General features: G+C 40.6%; 1 protein-coding gene across 2 annotated transcripts in view; it reads right to left on the reverse strand.

Moving 5' to 3' along the window:
• usp34 (ubiquitin specific peptidase 34) overlaps positions 1-17254 on the reverse strand; it is a 65953-nt gene that overhangs the window by 19932 nt on the left and 28767 nt on the right. Inside the window, exons 21-42 of one of the 2 annotated variants that reach the window (XM_008418049.3) lie at positions 15703-15857; positions 14760-14873; positions 13527-13626; positions 12466-12628; positions 12177-12303; positions 11123-11273; positions 10291-10391; positions 9988-10203; positions 9782-9907; positions 9572-9694; positions 8563-8646; positions 8385-8471; positions 7583-7783; positions 7425-7507; positions 6164-6204; positions 5917-6041; positions 4932-5084; positions 3759-3863; positions 3550-3605; positions 2303-2607; positions 926-1089; positions 81-146 (exon numbers count right to left, since the gene is read on the reverse strand). In XM_008418049.3, coding sequence (XP_008416271.2) covers positions 81-146; positions 926-1089; positions 2303-2607; positions 3550-3605; positions 3759-3863; positions 4932-5084; positions 5917-6041; positions 6164-6204; positions 7425-7507; positions 7583-7783; positions 8385-8471; positions 8563-8646; positions 9572-9694; positions 9782-9907; positions 9988-10203; positions 10291-10391; positions 11123-11273; positions 12177-12303; positions 12466-12628; positions 13527-13626; positions 14760-14873; positions 15703-15857 — 2846 coding nt within the window. Of the gene's footprint in view, positions 1-80; positions 147-925; positions 1090-2302; positions 2608-3549; positions 3645-3758; positions 3864-4931; positions 5085-5916; positions 6042-6163; positions 6205-7424; positions 7508-7582; positions 7784-8384; positions 8472-8562; positions 8647-9571; positions 9695-9781; positions 9908-9987; positions 10204-10290; positions 10392-11122; positions 11274-12176; positions 12304-12465; positions 12629-13526; positions 13627-14759; positions 14874-15702; positions 15858-17254 lie in introns of both variants that reach the window. The other variant, XM_017306118.2, reaches the window with a different exon arrangement.

Genomic DNA, 17254 nt, shown 5'->3' on the forward strand with positions numbered 1-17254 from the left:
GTCATTTAAAATAATAAAATAAATTCAAGTTTGTGGTTGTGATGTTTAGAAACTGTGATAGTTGTACATGGAAAGCTTACCATGAGATAGGTGAACATCTTTTGCAGCTCCAGCAGCGTCGTCTTGTGTTTGATCTCCTCAGAGTACTGCACACACACACACACACACAATAAATACTTTAAACCATGTAATGAATTTAGGGTTTGTAAACTTTCCACAATAAAAAATTTCAAGCATTTTTCCAGCATCACACTTTGGACATCAAAACAATATAAAAGAACAAACAAAAAGAGTTTAAATTCACTACCTGGCATTTATTGTAGATATTAATAATGTGATAATACTTCAACATTCTACTGCAGGGATAACGTACGCTAAATAAAAACAAAATTTTATGTTTTGAAATGTCCCTTTCTCACACACACCATATACAACAAAACACTTATTAACAAAAAATCTCCCTATTTCAATAACTTTTAACATAAAATATAAGCCAACATTTATACCTGAAGTCATTGAGACATTAGGAATAATAAATATTCAACACACCGAAACATTCAAAAGAAATCTGTAAAAATGACATTTAGCAAATAGAAATAATTTTGGTAATTCTAACCAACTTGAAATAAGAAAAGTTTAGTCTGATTTAACTTCAGAGAAAAAAATTGGTCTTTATTGGGTGAAGGAAAATATCTGGTTTCAACTGTAATTAATGTTTGAAAATCAAAGACTTTGTATGGAAATCAAGCACTTTCCCAGCCTGGAGATCACTTTACTAAAGTTCAAGTTAAGGCACCGCAGGAACCCGTTTAAATGTTCCTGAGCAGCTCCTGGTGCTGCAGCTCCTGGTGCTGCAGCTCCTGGTGCTGCAGCTCCTGGTGCTGCAGCTCCTGGTGCTGCAGCTCCTGGTGCTGCAGCCTCTGACCTTTGCAGTGAAGACGGCTTGTCGGGCCTCAGGGATCATGTAGAGCTGCTGGATGGTGGACGCCATGTAGCAGGTTGCTCCGAGGTTCGTCAGCCCAACGAAGCGGCACTCGGCCCGGACGTCGTCGTGGGGCCAGTAGTCCCACTTATACGGGGCGTGAGAAGCTGGAAGGAAACAACATATCACTGCGTGAAACTTTAGTTACGCTGCAAAGACAAAATTCAGACACTGATGGGCCTTTTCCACTGAGTGGTTCGGAGCCCGCTCCAGTTCCTGGGGGTGTTTTAAACCAGCGTTACATGTTTCTACAGAATAGACAAAAATTAGAGAGAGAGATAGAGAAAGCGAGAGAGTGTTTTAAACCAGCGTTACATGTTTCTGCAGAAAAGACAGAAATTAGAGGTTCCACTTTGTTAATTGTGGTTCAAGTTGGGCAACGAAGAATATCTGGTTTTACTGTGCAAACTGTGACGTCGTCACAGGATCAGAGACAACAAACCAGCATCGCAGCTTGATAGGAAAGATATAAGATGTAAGATGAGAGATAAAAAAATAAAAAGATAAAGATATAAGAAAAGAACATATGAGGTAGGCTGCACAGTGGTGCAGTTGGTAGAGCTGTTGTCTTGCAGCAAGAAGGTTCTGGGTTCGATTCCCGGTCTTTCTGCATGGAGTTTGCATGTTCTCCTTGTGCATGCGGGGTTTTCTCCAGGTACTCCGGTTTCCTCCCACAGTCCAAAAACATGAGTCAGGTTAACTGGCCTGTCTAAATTGTCCCTAGGTGTGAGTGTGTGTGTGCACGGTTGTGTGTCTCTGTGTTTTCTGCGACAGACTGGCGACCTGTCCAGAGTGACCCCGCCTCTCACCCGGAACATTAGCTGGAAATAGGCACCAGCAACCCTCCCGACCCCACTAAAGGATAAGGGGTGTAAAGAAAATGGATGGATGGATGGATAGACATATGAGGTAGAAGATAAAAGGTAAGATGATAAGTTAAAATAAGATCAGATGCTATTAATATAAGTTTTACGGAGTTGAGATTTGGGCTGTTTTATTGGAGTGGTGCTGGTTTGACTTTGTTTAGGCTGGAAACTGTCAGACCTGGCAACCCTGCTGCGAGGCACACGACAGAGAGCCAAATGTAGCTGCAACCTCATTGTTTAAAAAAACACGATGCAGCTCACATGGCCACATGGAAACGTCAAACCAGCGTTCTGAAATTTATCTACTCTGGAACCTTTTTTCAAAAATTATTGTTTCTATCGTCCCTAGATGCTAAATCCATGTGGAAGCAGAGCCTAAAGGACCAAAACAACGTTAGCGTATACACCTGAAATCGTCTCTGCTGGGGCAGAGAGAGGAAGCAGCTGTTCTTACACTGCATGTGCTGCGACATGACCCAGTTGTGCAGCAGCCGGTAGTTCTCCACCGAGCCCTTCACCATCTCCACCAGCAGGTCGTAGGCGGCCGCCCGGGCAGAGTGGGACTTGCACTTGGGCTGAGCCCGATCAGCCAGGCTAGGCAGGAGGAAGAGGAGATTGTAGACGTCCCGCAGGAACTCCTGTCCCTCGCGGGAGAACTTGAACGGCGGCTTGTGCTTGAGGACGCTGGTGGCGAGACGCAGGAGGCCCGTCAACCCGTCGTCCTCGATGTTCCCGTCCTGCTGGTCCAGGATCTCCCGGCTGGGCGTGAAAGGAAAACCAAACCCAATCAGTTTGCTTTGCAAAAGTCAATACATCACTCAGTGTAAGCCGAGAAATTTCAGTAACACTTAATTTGAAGGGGGACATGATTCTGTAATAAACATGAAGGATTTTTCATGAATGTTTCACTGTTTTCATGAAGTATTATTTGGTAAATAATGACTTTTAATGCAAAGTTGACTTTTGTAATGTAAGTTTTAATGCAACTTTGCATAAAAATTTCATTACTTACAGAATAATGCTAATTTAACAATTCAAATTATTTTTTCAAATAATGCTAATTTATCTGAATAATGTTATAATGCTAATTATTTGACACAATATAATCATTATTATGTCAAATAGTGACATTATTTGACAATGTCATTATTTGTCATTATCAAATAATAATAATAATGCTAATTTGACAATTAGCATTTTCTCAAAAACACAAAATCTGATCAGGTATTGCTGGTCTAGTTTCTAGTGCAAATGTCTGAGTTCACTTGAAATAAGATGAAACTAACTTTAAAGTAACTTCCCAGCAAGATACAGATGTTTGTTTAATACTGATGAAAAAGTACTTGTTCTATTGGCAGGTAAATTAACAAAAAATGGAAAAGATTTTGTTTTAAGTCAAGTACTTTTTCATCAAAATTAAGGAATTATTTAATTAAAACAAGCATCCAAGTCTTGTTAAAAAGTTACTTCTAAGACAGTGAGCTTCAAATAAGACAAAACAAAGGTATTTGTAGTAGAAACTAGACCAAAAATACTCTAAGATTTGTGTTTTTGCAGTGACGTCATTATTAAATGACGTTTCATGATAAGTATCATAAACATTCATGGAGACTCCTTCATGTTCAAGACGGTATCATGTCGGTCTCATGCACATCCCTTCAAATAAAGTGCTTCTGAAGCATCCATCTGCAGCTGTCCGACCTCCTGATGCAGTCGGCAAGGTGCCGGGCGAGAGCGTCGAGGTCCAGCAGCGTGGTCTGCATGGTGCCGGTCAGCGACAGAGAAGGAGAGACCTTCTGTGAGTTCAAACAGACCAATACTAGCAGCAGCTCAAGGCAACACCAGGAAGATGAAACAAACGTCTCAACAAACTGAGCGTGAACGTGAGGACAGCGCTCTGATGCTCGCACCTGGCTGGCATCTTTAACGTGGATGTTATCGATGAGTTTGCAGAGAAGCCAGAAGTATTCCTTACAGCCGGTCCGCAGCAGAGGCTCCTCCTCGTAATCCTCCACCTGCAGATACCAACTGTGAGTAAAGCTCACAAAAACACAAACTTTGTTCAGAACCCGCTAATATAAAAAAATTAACTTGCAATTATGTTGCTTCCATTAAATTAGGAATAGTTATGTCATGGAAATTTGTTTCCACTAGTTTTGTGAAATATATTTATTTTGATGAAGCTTATAAACGCCTCAATCTAGCGCAAATTTTTTTGATTATTATTATCTTTTAAAAATTTTGCATCTCTGTTGAGCAACTACATTTTTGTTATTCCAATTTCCGCTATTTTTAGGTCAATGGAAACATGGCTGTTGACTCCTCTGCTTCCAATATAAATAAAAAAGGACAGCTCACAACACGAAGGCTGGAAAGAAATAATTTGAACACAATTTGAATATAGTTCCTAAACCTGGCAAGACAGGTCACAGATCTCTGATTAGGTGGATAAAATAACCAATTATGTTGGACAATAAATTCTCCCAGACGGTATTGAGATAATATTGTTGTTTTGAGACCATTTTCAAGCAATATAAGCATAATAATGCAAGAACACATTCAAAGATCAATAAACTTGAATTTTTAACAAACACTTAACATTAGAACTGGAAGCCATTTTAAAAATCCAAAGCAAATAAAGAAAAAAACAAAGCAAATAAAATAGATCCTCAAAAAACAGAGCTGGTTGATCCCAAAGCACCAGATTGAAGACTTTTGTCTTTCAGTCTTTGGTAAAAAGAGAAAGACAAGAAAAACAAACATGCAGATGGAAATTATCAAGCTTGTTTGTATTCATCATTGATTAATTGATTTACTGCTTATTGTGACGGGCTTTTCTCTAATTGGTGAATCTTTAGTTCTAACCACCAAGCTTCTCCATCTTTGCTCATGAAGTTGTGTCCCAGTTTTTCCGGCATTTACCCCAACAAAGGGACAATGTCTCCAAGAAACCAACTGGATTCTGTGTAGCAAAGCTCAAATTGAGTCAAATCATCGTCCCAGAGGACTACTGACACAGAGTGTAGCTTGCCAGCTCCTTTTCTGGACCAACATCTGCAGGTGTTTGTGTGCGGTAGACTCACCCGTAGTGGTTTGAGAGCCTGAGCATCAGGCAGGAATTTGAGCAGCGTGGAGGCGGCAAGAAGCAGAAAGGATCGGTTGATGGACTCTCCACCCTCCAAACCGGACAGAGAGAGCTTGTAGAGGCCGTTACACGCCTCGTGCCTCACGGCCGGCTAAAACACAGCATAAAAACAAAAGAAAAGCAATAAATCAACTTTAAATTTAAAGCACATTCTATCTTGTTGCTTCACTGTGTTGCAGCAGGTTTGTGCTCTGCTACAGCAAACAAAAACTATAAATATGTCCATAAACACTCTGTCACTTAAGCAAAAGTATGCTTTAAAAATAATAATCCAGAAGAAATTGGGCTGGATCGAAGGTGTTGGAATCATGTAATGAAGGAGGGGTGAGCAGCGCGTGTACAGCCATGATTGACAGCGCTAAGACCCGCCTCCTGGCTGTGATTGGTTGTTTTAGCTCAACTCATAATGACAGTTTCAACAAATACGTAAAACATTTTAATCATATGAAGTTCTTTAAATGTCCTGTGAGTAAATGATTTCACCCATTTACAGTCTATTAAGAGTTTCATCAGATTAAAATGAAGAAAAACCTGCTTCCTGCAACAGCAGGTGTGAAATTACCGTAATAACCTGATATTGGCTGGAAAGAGCACCGTCTCCCTTTTCAGAAAACGTTGGAATTTTTCAGATTGCGCAAAAATAACGCAGAGTTATTGTAACGCAAAGTTGGCTTGTAAAACTGTGTTGCTGCTAAGTTAATCACCAGGTAAAACAGCAGAGAGTTTCTGCTAGACATCGATAAAGTGGTGCAACTTGGAGCCTCGCTCCAACTGTCGGTATGTGAAGGTCGTCTTGAGGCGTGAGTGCAGGATGTTCTGCTCTGAGGAAAACTGCTTACATGACTTTATCCTTGTTATTAGATTTAATCAAACTCTCAAAGACAAAAGATTCAGTTCTTATTTAACCGTAACAAGTGGCTCACCTCAGGAACCAGCAGCGTGAGCTTCTTCAGCCAATCGTGGAGGTGGTCGCTGTCAGCCAGACTGGACTTCACAGTGGACGAGCAGTGAGCCCAGCTCACCAGCAGCCACATTGAGTAGTGAGTCACTGCAGCAACAAAAACCACAGCGTCAGGATAAAAAAAATCTGATTTGTTTCCACTCCTGCTCATCAGGACTTCTAAAGGTTTATATATTTGTTGTTTGGAGCCAAGAGGCATCAACTCTTACCTTCATGCCGCGACCTGTGGTCAGACTGAGCCTTTAGGACTCTGATGCAAAAACAGGACATGCAATTTATTATTCATCTAGTTAGAAAACTTAAAGGGGCAGCATTATGTATTTTATAGGACAATCAAGTAACTATATTCCCTTCAGTTCTTATAAAAATGCTACATAAAGCTCTGGAAAAACTACGCAAACTGCACTGAAAACCTCCCGGTTTTTCCATCTGATATCTGAACTCTTCCTGAGTTAAAACATTAACGTTGTGGCTTTTAAATAAATATGAACTTGTTTTCTTTGCATTATTTGAGGTTTAAAAGCACTGCATCTTTTTCGTTATTTTTGGCAGTTTCTCATTTTCTGCAAATAAAAACTAAATTACTGCTTGTAACTTCAGACACATGTTGTCAGCAGTTCATAGAATAAAAGAACAAAGTTCATTTTACTCAAACATAAACCTATAAAGAGTAAAATCAGAGAAACTGATCATTTTAAGAGATCTCTCATTTTTCCCACCCAGTGCTGTATATCAAATATGCATATAGCAATAGAAATATGAATTCTTAATTTAATGGCTTTAAATTGGTCCTCTGTCTCTTTAAAAACTCCTTATCAGTGTGCTGTGGTGGCACAGTGGTTGGTTAAGCACAACCCACATATGGGTTGTGCTTAACCAACCCATATGTCGACGGAGCTGTCACAGGTTCGATTCCTGGCCTTGGCAACCTTTGCTGCATGTCTTCCCCCTTCTCTCATTACCCACTTTCCTGTCAATTAACTATCAAATAAAGGCAACTAGAGCCAAAAAAATCTAAAAAAACAAAAACAAAAACTCCTCATCTTTCTGAAACTCATCACAGCGAGGCTCCTCTATTAACCCTTTAACAATGTTTTTATCAGTGTGGCACTGGCAGTGGCTCCTATAAAGAGCTCAGCGGTTCTACCAGGTGTTTGCTAATTGCTGCTGGCTAGTCTGAAGGAGCTGAGTGGAGAAGTCGAATGCGAGGGCTGTTCTGTAAGGCAGATGCTTGGAAACTGCAGCTCAGAGGAGGAGCTAGATCCATCCAGGTGTTTTCCACAGCTGAATGGTTGCCATGGCGATTAAAGGATTTCTCAAATCCACATAAAAGAACTAAGGTAACCCTCCAGGTATATTTTTGATGAGGGAAAAACGGTATAACATGACAAAAAGTTTTTAAAAAAAGTTAAATTTTACATAACCCTGCCGCTTAAAAATGAGTGAGCCATTTCTTGAGCCGCTGCTCACCTGTGTGCGAGGTTATCGTAGGTGTAGGCAACATTGATGAGCCGCTGAATCAGGTTGGTGCCCTGAACGAGACTGAGGAAGACCTGAGAGGAGAGGAATGATCAGGTGAGCGATTCAGAAAGTCTCCTCATCAACCGTCAGCCCACCGGAGCACCTGCCTCTGTAAGGCGCGGGATGTGCAGGCCTTTTCCGTGCTCCACCGTGGATTTGCGGGATTTTCCAGGCCACGCCCGTTTGCGTTGGCTCTCGGCGAGGCCGGACCAGGAAAAGACGTCGTGGTAGGCCAGGTCCAGGTCTGCGGGGTCGACTGCGAACTGGCAGATCAGCTTCAGCAAGCAGGCAAGGCAGTCCAGCTGCCACTGCAGGCAAAACGAGTGGAAAACACGCAGTCAGAGAAAACAGCTCCAGCTCATGTATCCTCACAATCATGAATAAATGACAAAAGTTCTAAAATAATCTCTGAGCTCATCGCTCCAGATTTCTTTTTAAGGCTGCTAGTCTTATTTTTGTTTGTAGAGTTTATAAAACTGAGATGAACCTGAGTTTTTCCATATAATCCAAATCTCTTTCTTCTTTTAAACAGATTTTTATCAGAAAGTAGGACCTGTGTTAGCCGCACCTGCTCTTAGACATGTCATGTGGCTGCTGTAAGGCAGAGTTCTGCAGAGAGCAGCCGAAACATTCGCAATTAAAAATTAGGACGTACAAAGCAAAAAAAAAAAAAGGAGAAAGGTTTTTTCTGTGAATTTTGCACATGGTTAACATTAACTGAAGTACCATTTGTTACAAGCTGGATTATCAACAAGTCATATTAAAACTAGCTAGCGTTAGCTCAGCATATTATGTGGGATATAATAGAGGAAATGTAATACTGAGAACCATTTTAATAAAGAATCAGAATGGGACTCGTCAACAAACTCCTGTTTCACATGTGGTTGAAGCTAAAACAGGATTTCTCACCACAGTCCAGGACTCCTGATCTTTGGGTTCCAGGATGCCAGAGTTGAAGATCTCCAGGAGCAGCTGGAGGCCTCCAGATGAAACAAACTGGAGTACGGGGTGCGGAGTATAAATCATCAGGTATGCCATCAAATATTCAACATGTTGTTCTGATTTTACTGTCTGACGTTTCCTGTACCTTGCAGCTCCAGGTGTTTTTGCTGTTTTCTATCTGATCTTCACTGGAGTCGTCAGAGTCTGGGTACAGATCGCTGTAGCTGCCCTGAAAACACACAGACTGGAGTTAAACACACTCACTGCCAATATGCATTTCCATTCAGTCTGAAGTTTGTGTTTTAAAGGCCATTCTTCAACATTTGATGAGGAATTTGTACATCCAAACCATCAATAAGCTCACAGGTGTGAGCTTCAGATCGGACAGAAAACATCAGTAAAGCAAACTTTAAAAACCAGAGATCAGAAATTCACCAAAAAACTGAAAAAGTGGACCTGACTTCACGACTTGAATGTTTATAGTTTGTCGATCCTAAATGTACATATTGTCTCAAGTAATGAGCAACAGGCGCATTTAGCAAACTGAACTTATTATTTAAACTTCATATAATTATAATTCGGTTTCTAACATTACCTGTGAATAAAACACAAAGTTACTTCATTTGTTTTCCCCAAAATTAGTGTGTGGTCATTTATTTGAGCAGTAAACTCAGTAAAATTGACTTTATCCTGTAAATCAGCTCTGGTCCACCTGGGTTTGTGCTAACCTCACTTGATTTACCGCTTGTACTGCAAAAATAATAAATCTTATCAAGTATTTTTAGTCAAATTTCTGGTGCAAATATCTTAATGCACTTGAAATAAGATTAAACTAACTTACAAATAACCTTCTGAGCTTGCTTAAAGTAAGTAAATCCTTAATAGTATTTAAAAAGTACTTGTTCCATTGAAAGATTATTTCCCTTATAATGCAAATAATCTGCCAATGGGCAAGTAATTATTTCACATTTTTAAGGAATTATTGACTTAAAACAACCTCTGGCATCTTGCTGAAATATTACTCTCAGTTAGTTTTGTCTTATTTAAAGTGTATTAAAGATATTTACTTTAGAAACTTGACCCAAAGTACTTGCAGCGTAGGAAGAAAAACCCACCAGAAGTCAGGTTTTAAATGTGGGTTGTGTTTCTCTTACAGTCGATTCTCTGTGGATGCGTCTGTTGGGTTTTCCCAGCGCCTCAATGATCTCCAGGGCGTACAGCAGCTTGTGGGGACTTTTAATCCTCAACAGCTCCTTCCAACAAAGGCCCTCCCCGCTCTGCAGTTACAGAAAAAGTGAGTTTTAGTGTTTTGTTGTTGTCTGGAACTGACTCATGGGAACGATCTGTTCGCTGTTGTGACTAACCGCCTCGTCTGAGATGTTCTGGAAGGCCTGCAGCATCTTGGGACACGTAGGGAGGAGCATCAGCAGCTCCCAAACCCGACGGGACAGATTCTCTGCGTGGAGGTGGAGCTCCTCGCAGCGTGCGCTCTGGATTAAACACACACAAGTTTACAGGCTAGAAAAGCACTAAATGTAATAAACGGAGAGGGGGGTGACAGCTGCAGCACCTCTGGGCTCTCCTGCAGCTTCTCTGTGTTTGGACTGGGAGGTTTGAAACAGGCCAGCATCTCCAGCAGGTCGAACAGCGTGGTGAGGTGTGGCTCCTGGAGGAGCAGCAGCATGGGGATGTGCTCCTTCTGCGGCGGAGGCAGACAGGAAGCCGGCAGCTGGACGCCCTCCCCCTTCCTCTCCCTCCGTGGCGCTCCCAGAGAGACAAACACCATCTGCGGACGGACCCACAGACATGACGTAGCAACGGGTCACCCGGAATCGGGAGCGTTTTTTTTCTGTAAACCGTTGTGACGAGTCACCTGCATGTCTTTGAATCCCAGCTCATGCAGAGTCTTTTCGTCGTAATCTGTAGTGAGTTCGTGGCCGGAGGAGATCATTCGAACTGGTCCCATCAAACCACCTGCAGGGCACAAAACAGGTGTAAAACATGCTGCTGGGACACTGGCAGCAGCTTAACAGTAACCTTGAACAGGTTAGAATAGGCATATGGGCCAATCGAAACATGATCAATACATTTTTTGTAAAGTATAATGAGATTTTAAAGTTTCTTTCAGAATGAGCCTCTTAATGCATCTTGTCACTTTAAATCGAAATAAGCGGCTGTTAGCCACACCCCCATCTCACAGTTTGTGTCAACGTTATTTAATGTCCCTTCGGAATCAATAAAGTATTGTTGATTTGAATTGAATTTGTTTACACTCGTGCGTGCAAATGGCTGCAAATAGATCCACAATTACACAACCGTACATCTTTGAAAAGCACAAGTAGCGCTTTCTGCACAAACAACAAGAATGAAGGAAGTGGTTTCTGGATGGTAAGTCAACAAAACAAAACTTGTCTTTTCCAACAGCCATTGTACAGCAAATAAAGCGGTAAAACCAGCTGACCAAACGGGTTGCTAGGTAAACGCTCGGCTGGGGTTGCTAGGTAACACTGCAGTGTTGATTGCAACTCAACAAGCAGGAGGTTTTTAAGTTTAAAAATATTAAACTTATACAAAAAAAACAGATGGGTGGGCTGTTTTTAGAAGCAGTAGAGATTTAAATGAAAGCATAAAAATGTGCAAAATGTGAATTTTGCGCAATAGTTCCTCTTTAAGAATTGAATAAGCACAATAAAAGGTTAGTCGACCTGGGAAGTCGCCCTGCTGCCGGCTGCTCTGACCAAACTCCTGCAGCTGCGCCTGCTGGTTCATCTGCTCCTTCTGCAGGTTCTCGTACCAGTGGGTCACCTCAGCCCGGAGGTCAGCGACCTGATCACTGGGATACATCTCAATGGTCATCTGTAAAACAACAAAAACAGCTGAGTCTGGGCCATCTAATGTAAGAGACGGTGGTGAACACCGTCTGAAGTCAGATTTCCCACTGGGAAACTGAGAGCAGCTCCAACTACACCCAGTTATGACTTATACGGCAGACTACACTTTTCAATATGGCTGCTTCTCACATAAACAGTTATAAGCTGTGGTGGAAATATGTTTATTTTATAAGACGTATACATGTAACAGTGTGTCTTAAATCAAATCAATCAACAAATTAAAAGTGTTTGCTTATGGAAAATAAAGCTTAAAATTATGTTTGTGAGAAACAATACCTGCATTTTTATTATAAATGTGCACAAAACTTTGTCAATATTACACTAATGTTGGGGGGGAAAAACACTATGTCACAATTGCATTAAAGAGGAAAATTTAAAAAATCGCGTGAATAAGTTTGTTCACTTGACAGGTCATTAAAAAACATCCTCTTCCCACCACTTCCTGTCATCTTCTTCATCTTTTCCAGCAGTAGCAACATCTGGTTGTGGATTATGATGTAAAAAAAGTGTTTCCATTGTGAAATACACAAATTCTGATACACCCCATAAAAAAACTCACCTTTCTATAGAAAAATGAGTTTTTTAAATTGGCATGTTTCTATTGAGCAAAAATATTTACGTAATTCCAATTTGCACAATAATATGGCCAATGGAAATGCAGCTAATGTTTATATTCTGACTTCTTAACCAGAACATCAGGTCTGACGTCAAAGCCAGTTCCCAGCTAACTGCAACGCAGCATTATTTCTATCCACTTTACACCAACATATCACTTTGTGCAGGTTTATTCCAGTAATTTAAATTTATCTGAATGTGACAAAATGCTAAGAACGTTTCTAGGAGCTGACTGGCTGTGCAGGAAACCCACCTTGTCAGGAAGGCCAGCAGGCTGACAGACGATCCTGAGAGGCAGAGACTGTTTGTCACTCAGAGCTTTCAGATGGCTGCTGATTCCCGTCCCCTCGATCTGCCACTGCCGAAGGTGATACGCAAACCTGCCACAGACAGGACACAATAACATCATAAATAAAGCCAGCTTTCTCCGTTTGGATATTCTTAATGTGGTATTTCTAGGTAAACTGTGTGTGTGTGTGTGTGTGTGTGTGTGTGTGTGTGTGTGTGTGTGTGTGTGTGTGTGTGTGTGTGTGTGTGTGTACCTGCGTCGGAAGGCCTCTAGGTGTGTTTTGAGCATGAGCAGCCCCCTCTCGATGCTGGTCAGGCTGGAGTGAGCGTCCTTCTCCAGGTTGGCTGAGGCCATCAGGAGGCTCTCCATGCACTTCCTGATGAACTCCTGCTCCTTCTCCAGTCCCGTCTTACCAGCTGCAAACGCATAAAATTGAGCATTTTCAAAACCCTCAAAAGCAATTAGAGGGAATCTGTTAAATGATTTCAAAGTTCCTGCTTTAAAATCAGGGATGTTCAAACTTTGTACCAAAATAATTGGTTCACAAAAAACATCTTAAAAACTAAAATCACCCAAAATGTTGATTTTCTTTTACCTACTCAACAATAAACTAAAAAACTAAAATCACCTAAAATGTTGATTTTCTTTTACCTACTCAACAATAAACTAAGCATTAACTATTTTAATTTTAAAAAGTAATTAGATATTTTTTTTCTAGGAATGGGATTGCAGAGTCAGAAGTTCAAATAATTATTTTTCAAGTGTTTGTTAAATAAAATGCATCCAGTTTTCTTATTATTTTGGGCTTGATTGAAGAAAACTGAAAAATATTTTTGTCTAAACTCAGCAAACAAAAACAATGCACTTAAAAAAAAGCATTTCCATTTGCAATGTGCTTCTTTAGGACACCAGTCACAGAAAATAGTGTGATTTGTGTCAATGCAGCTGTATTTTCAAATTCATTGACATTTATTTATGCTTTCATTGAACAAAAGGTGGAGAAAATGGTAAAACAATCAATCCTGACAGTACAGACCGTTTCAGGGGGTTTTAATCATCATTCCCTGGAGCTTATTGTGAGAAATTCATTACGATACATGATATACAATAAAAATAATAAAAAGATGCCAGAGAGGTTGGAAAAGATGATCAGTTTTTGCTGCATCTAACATTTCTGTAAGTAGAATTTAATTTAAAAGCTGTAGTTTTATCCCAATTTATTTATTTATTTATGGCCGATAGGGCTGCAAATGAACACAACCGACTCTCAGACATCTGCATTTCAGGTGAGCAGATCTGTTAAAACTGACTGACCGTTGATGTAGTAGGAGTTGATGTACTGGATGGCGGCGCGGGAGATGTCAGCAGACTGAGCTCTCAGAGCGATTCCCCACAGCTGGTCCATCCCACACAGCTGGAAACAAACACAGCAGGCGATTGGCTCCATCAGGGACACAGCGGTGCGTTCAGGGTCAGAGAGGAGGGGCTTGGAAAGAACAACACTGTCTTCTTTTCCCCTTTAATAAAATCTGGGCTTCACATAAACCGTTTTCTCACAGCTGTTGCCAACGTAAAGTAGACATGCTGTTAATACTAGACAAATTTCTGTCACTGCTTTTACACTGAACCAACAGAGAAATGCCCTTTTGTAAAACGTTGCCTTCTGAAATTACATTGAGGGCTGATTATGTAAATTGAAAAAAATATCTTAAAAACCTTTATAATGGAGAGTGATTTAGTATCGACTTGGTGGAAATGTTTAAATTTATATTCAAAATTTGGTATTGTTTGTTGTATTCATCTTTGTTTTTTAGTATTTAGTGAAAACAAAAACAAAAAAACACAATTACAACAAAGAAGAAGAAAAGAAAAGAAGAAAACACCCAACAAAGCCCTGTAAAAACTGTCACCTCAGAGGTATGCAACAAAAAAAAGCAATTAAGATCATAAAAAACACCAATTTCAAGATTTATGGGAACATGGAAAAAATGTTACTGGTCTGCTATTCCTGAACATTTGTTGATGGTTTATTGGAAAAAGTCAAAGTATTTCCAGGTTTTATGAAATCCATTTTCAGAGCCTCTCATCACATACTTGATTTCCTCTAGTTTTAAGTTATGCAGTTCGTCTTTTATCCAGTTTCACTCTGTGGGTGGAGCAGCATCCTTACATTTAGGAAGAACTATGTGAGCAGAGTGGAAAATGCAATCACCTTTCCACCTCGGGCAGGTAAAGCTAACCCCCCAGGAGGAACCCAAAAAGCTGCATAAATGGGTTTGGAATAACTCCAAATACAGCTGAGAGTGCTTCATCTTTGTTTTTAATTCAACTCTGATACGGTTGAAAAAGTTTGTGTGGTATTTTGTTACGTCTTTCCGTAAGTCACTGAAGCAGTTGATTTGAATTTTGTGTGCAATTAAATTTTCATCATGTCTGAAGGATTAAGTCATTTTTGTAATGTTTGTAAAGGGTTTTAATTGTAATGTTTGGTGTGGACCCCAGTCCCTACTATGTCAGACCCTTAGATAAACAAATGAACAGGTTCACCTCGCAGCTGGAGGCGTTGTCCAGGGTGCTGGTGGCAAGGCGAGCCAGGTTGCAGAGGTGCTGGAAGAGGTTGAGGCCGGTCATGCTGATGGTTTCTGGTTTCAGCTGAGGCATCTGGAGACAAACATCAGCGCAGATTAACAAACAGCTGCCGTCCCCATGGAGCGGGGCGGTTTTCCGCTCCAGCGCTATAAAATCCATCCAGCTGAGAACATTTAGGGCTGGAAATATCTGCTGTCACCAATTCATTTCATTCCAGCTCTTAACCAAAACCTGCAACGTTTCATTAAGAGCTTAAAGAGGCAGCGTGTAACTTTTATTTTAAAAACACAAAAATCTTTCTACACATTTGTTGAAACTCGTGACAGTATGACGTGGGGGGAAAATACGAGTTCCTCTGTCTTTTCCCAGAGCTAACGAGAAACAACCAATCAGAGCCAGGAGGAGGGTCATAGCGTTGTCAATCAAGCCTGTGTGCGCCCCGCTCAAACCCTGCACCCCCTTTCTCTCAGCTACGATACCTATTGTGAATGCTAAGGCTAGTTAGCATGGCCAATGACGACAGCAGACAAACGTTTTTCCTGAAACGGTGAATTGCTTCTCCGATATTCACACGTTTAGCAACTTGCTCACACGTTTTAGATAAGTCTCAAATAGCAATAGATTTTTTCATCTTAAAATGCAAAAAGTATAAAAACATTTTGCATAGTTTTGGCTTAATTACTGCAATTAGTGTGTCGTTCATTCAGCAAATTGCCTTTTCTGGGTTTGTATACTTAATTAGTAAACTAGTTGACAATTATTTCAATAATCGATTCGTCACGATTAATTGTTCAAGCCGTTATACAAAACACACCAAAACCATCAACAACTAAATCTCCCCAGTTTAGCAGAAAATATCTGACATTTTGTTTGTTCTTCAGCCTCGATGCGACGTGCGTACCTTCTCCAGAAAAAGGTGCTTGTATGTCTCCATGCCCATGGCGTGCTGGTCCTTGCTGCGAACCTGATTGAGGAACCAGTGCAGCGCATCATCGTAACATTCAGCGTCTTCTACCAGACAGTGCCACAGGATGTCCACCTGCTCCAGACTCAGTCCTGAAAGAGACAGACAGACCCAACAAGAAGACAATTCAAACTCTGCATGCTGGGAAGAATATGGAGCGATTTCTGTTTGGTCAACAATAAAACAGTTAAGGAAAATCCTTAGTAACACTTCAGCGCATCTGGTTTACATTCAGAGTCTGTGTGGAGTCGTGGAACATTTCACGCATCAAGCTCCACGCGATCTGAAGCGTTTAGTGTTTTGAGCGTTTGAAGCACGTCCAGCCAGCGCTGGAGTTGAACAGTCTGAACTTTAACGGCTCAACGTGGAGCGTCAACCAGGACATAGTGGTGCATTTTCCAATATATTCTCAGAAAAATAAAAAACTATGGAGGATTAACTAATTGTCGCTGGTTGCTCTCGTATAATAATCTAAGAGAGTTTTGACTACAGAGTCAGAAAAGAAAGGACTTTGCTTGGAAGAGGAACAGTGGAATGTCGAGTAAGTTATAACTTTTACTATTTGAAAATATTTCCCCACATTTGAGCTTTCCAAATCCATCCAGAAAAAATGAACGTATTTATTTAGATAAAATATGCAGAAGATGGTGGAAGAGTTTGAGAAGCACGTCTGCCAAGGAGATTCCTTTCAACACAGCCTGGAGCGATTTGGACACGTCTGACTTCAAAGTGCAAACGCATCAAACTTGAATCGTCAGACACGTTTCTGACGCTCAAAACACGTTCGGTGTGAACGCACCATCAGAAAACTGGATCAGAGTGTGATAATATACAATTTAGATACAAATTAATTAGAAAGAACATAACTAACAAACACGATAAGATTTAAATGCCAGAAGAGTCTGAAAAGAATCCCCAAACCAACATCTGTCTTTCTGAAAGTAGTTTTGTGCTGCAGTCAGTGGAAACCAGCAGCCAGCGGTTTGTTTATATAAAATATTCATGTCCAAGTCGAGGTTTCTGCAGACTGCACAGCAGAAAAGGAAAACAATGTTTCTTTTAAATCCTACATGCTAAATCAGCCTTTCTCCCACACATACGTACCCAGACAAGCGGAGCATTGTTCTCAGCGGAGCAACAAAAGTGTTGTGCCATTGTTTGCCCAAAGATTCAGGAAAACCAGATGCACAATCAGGATCCTATCGTGAAGCTACAATAAAATCTGCTTTTCCTTGAGACCCACTAATAACAACATAAAACGCTGGAGAAACCATTTGACATATTTTCCTATCAAAATGCTTATTTTTTGCACATTTTAATTAACTATTAAATACTAAAACATCTCAGTTATGTTCAAAGACCAGGGACCTGCAAAAGTATTCATTCAAGTTTATCACATTCTCCGACTTCAAAACCACAAACTTATAACGTTTATTTTGTGGATTTTGTGTAAGCATTAACACAAAGTGGTGTGAAATGCATTGTGGGA

Source organism: Poecilia reticulata, chromosome 1 (assembly GCF_904066995.2).
Source record: "Poecilia reticulata chromosome 1, P_reticulata-male-v2, whole genome shotgun sequence".
In the NCBI taxonomy this organism is placed as follows: Eukaryota; Metazoa; Chordata; class Actinopteri; order Cyprinodontiformes; family Poeciliidae; genus Poecilia; species Poecilia reticulata.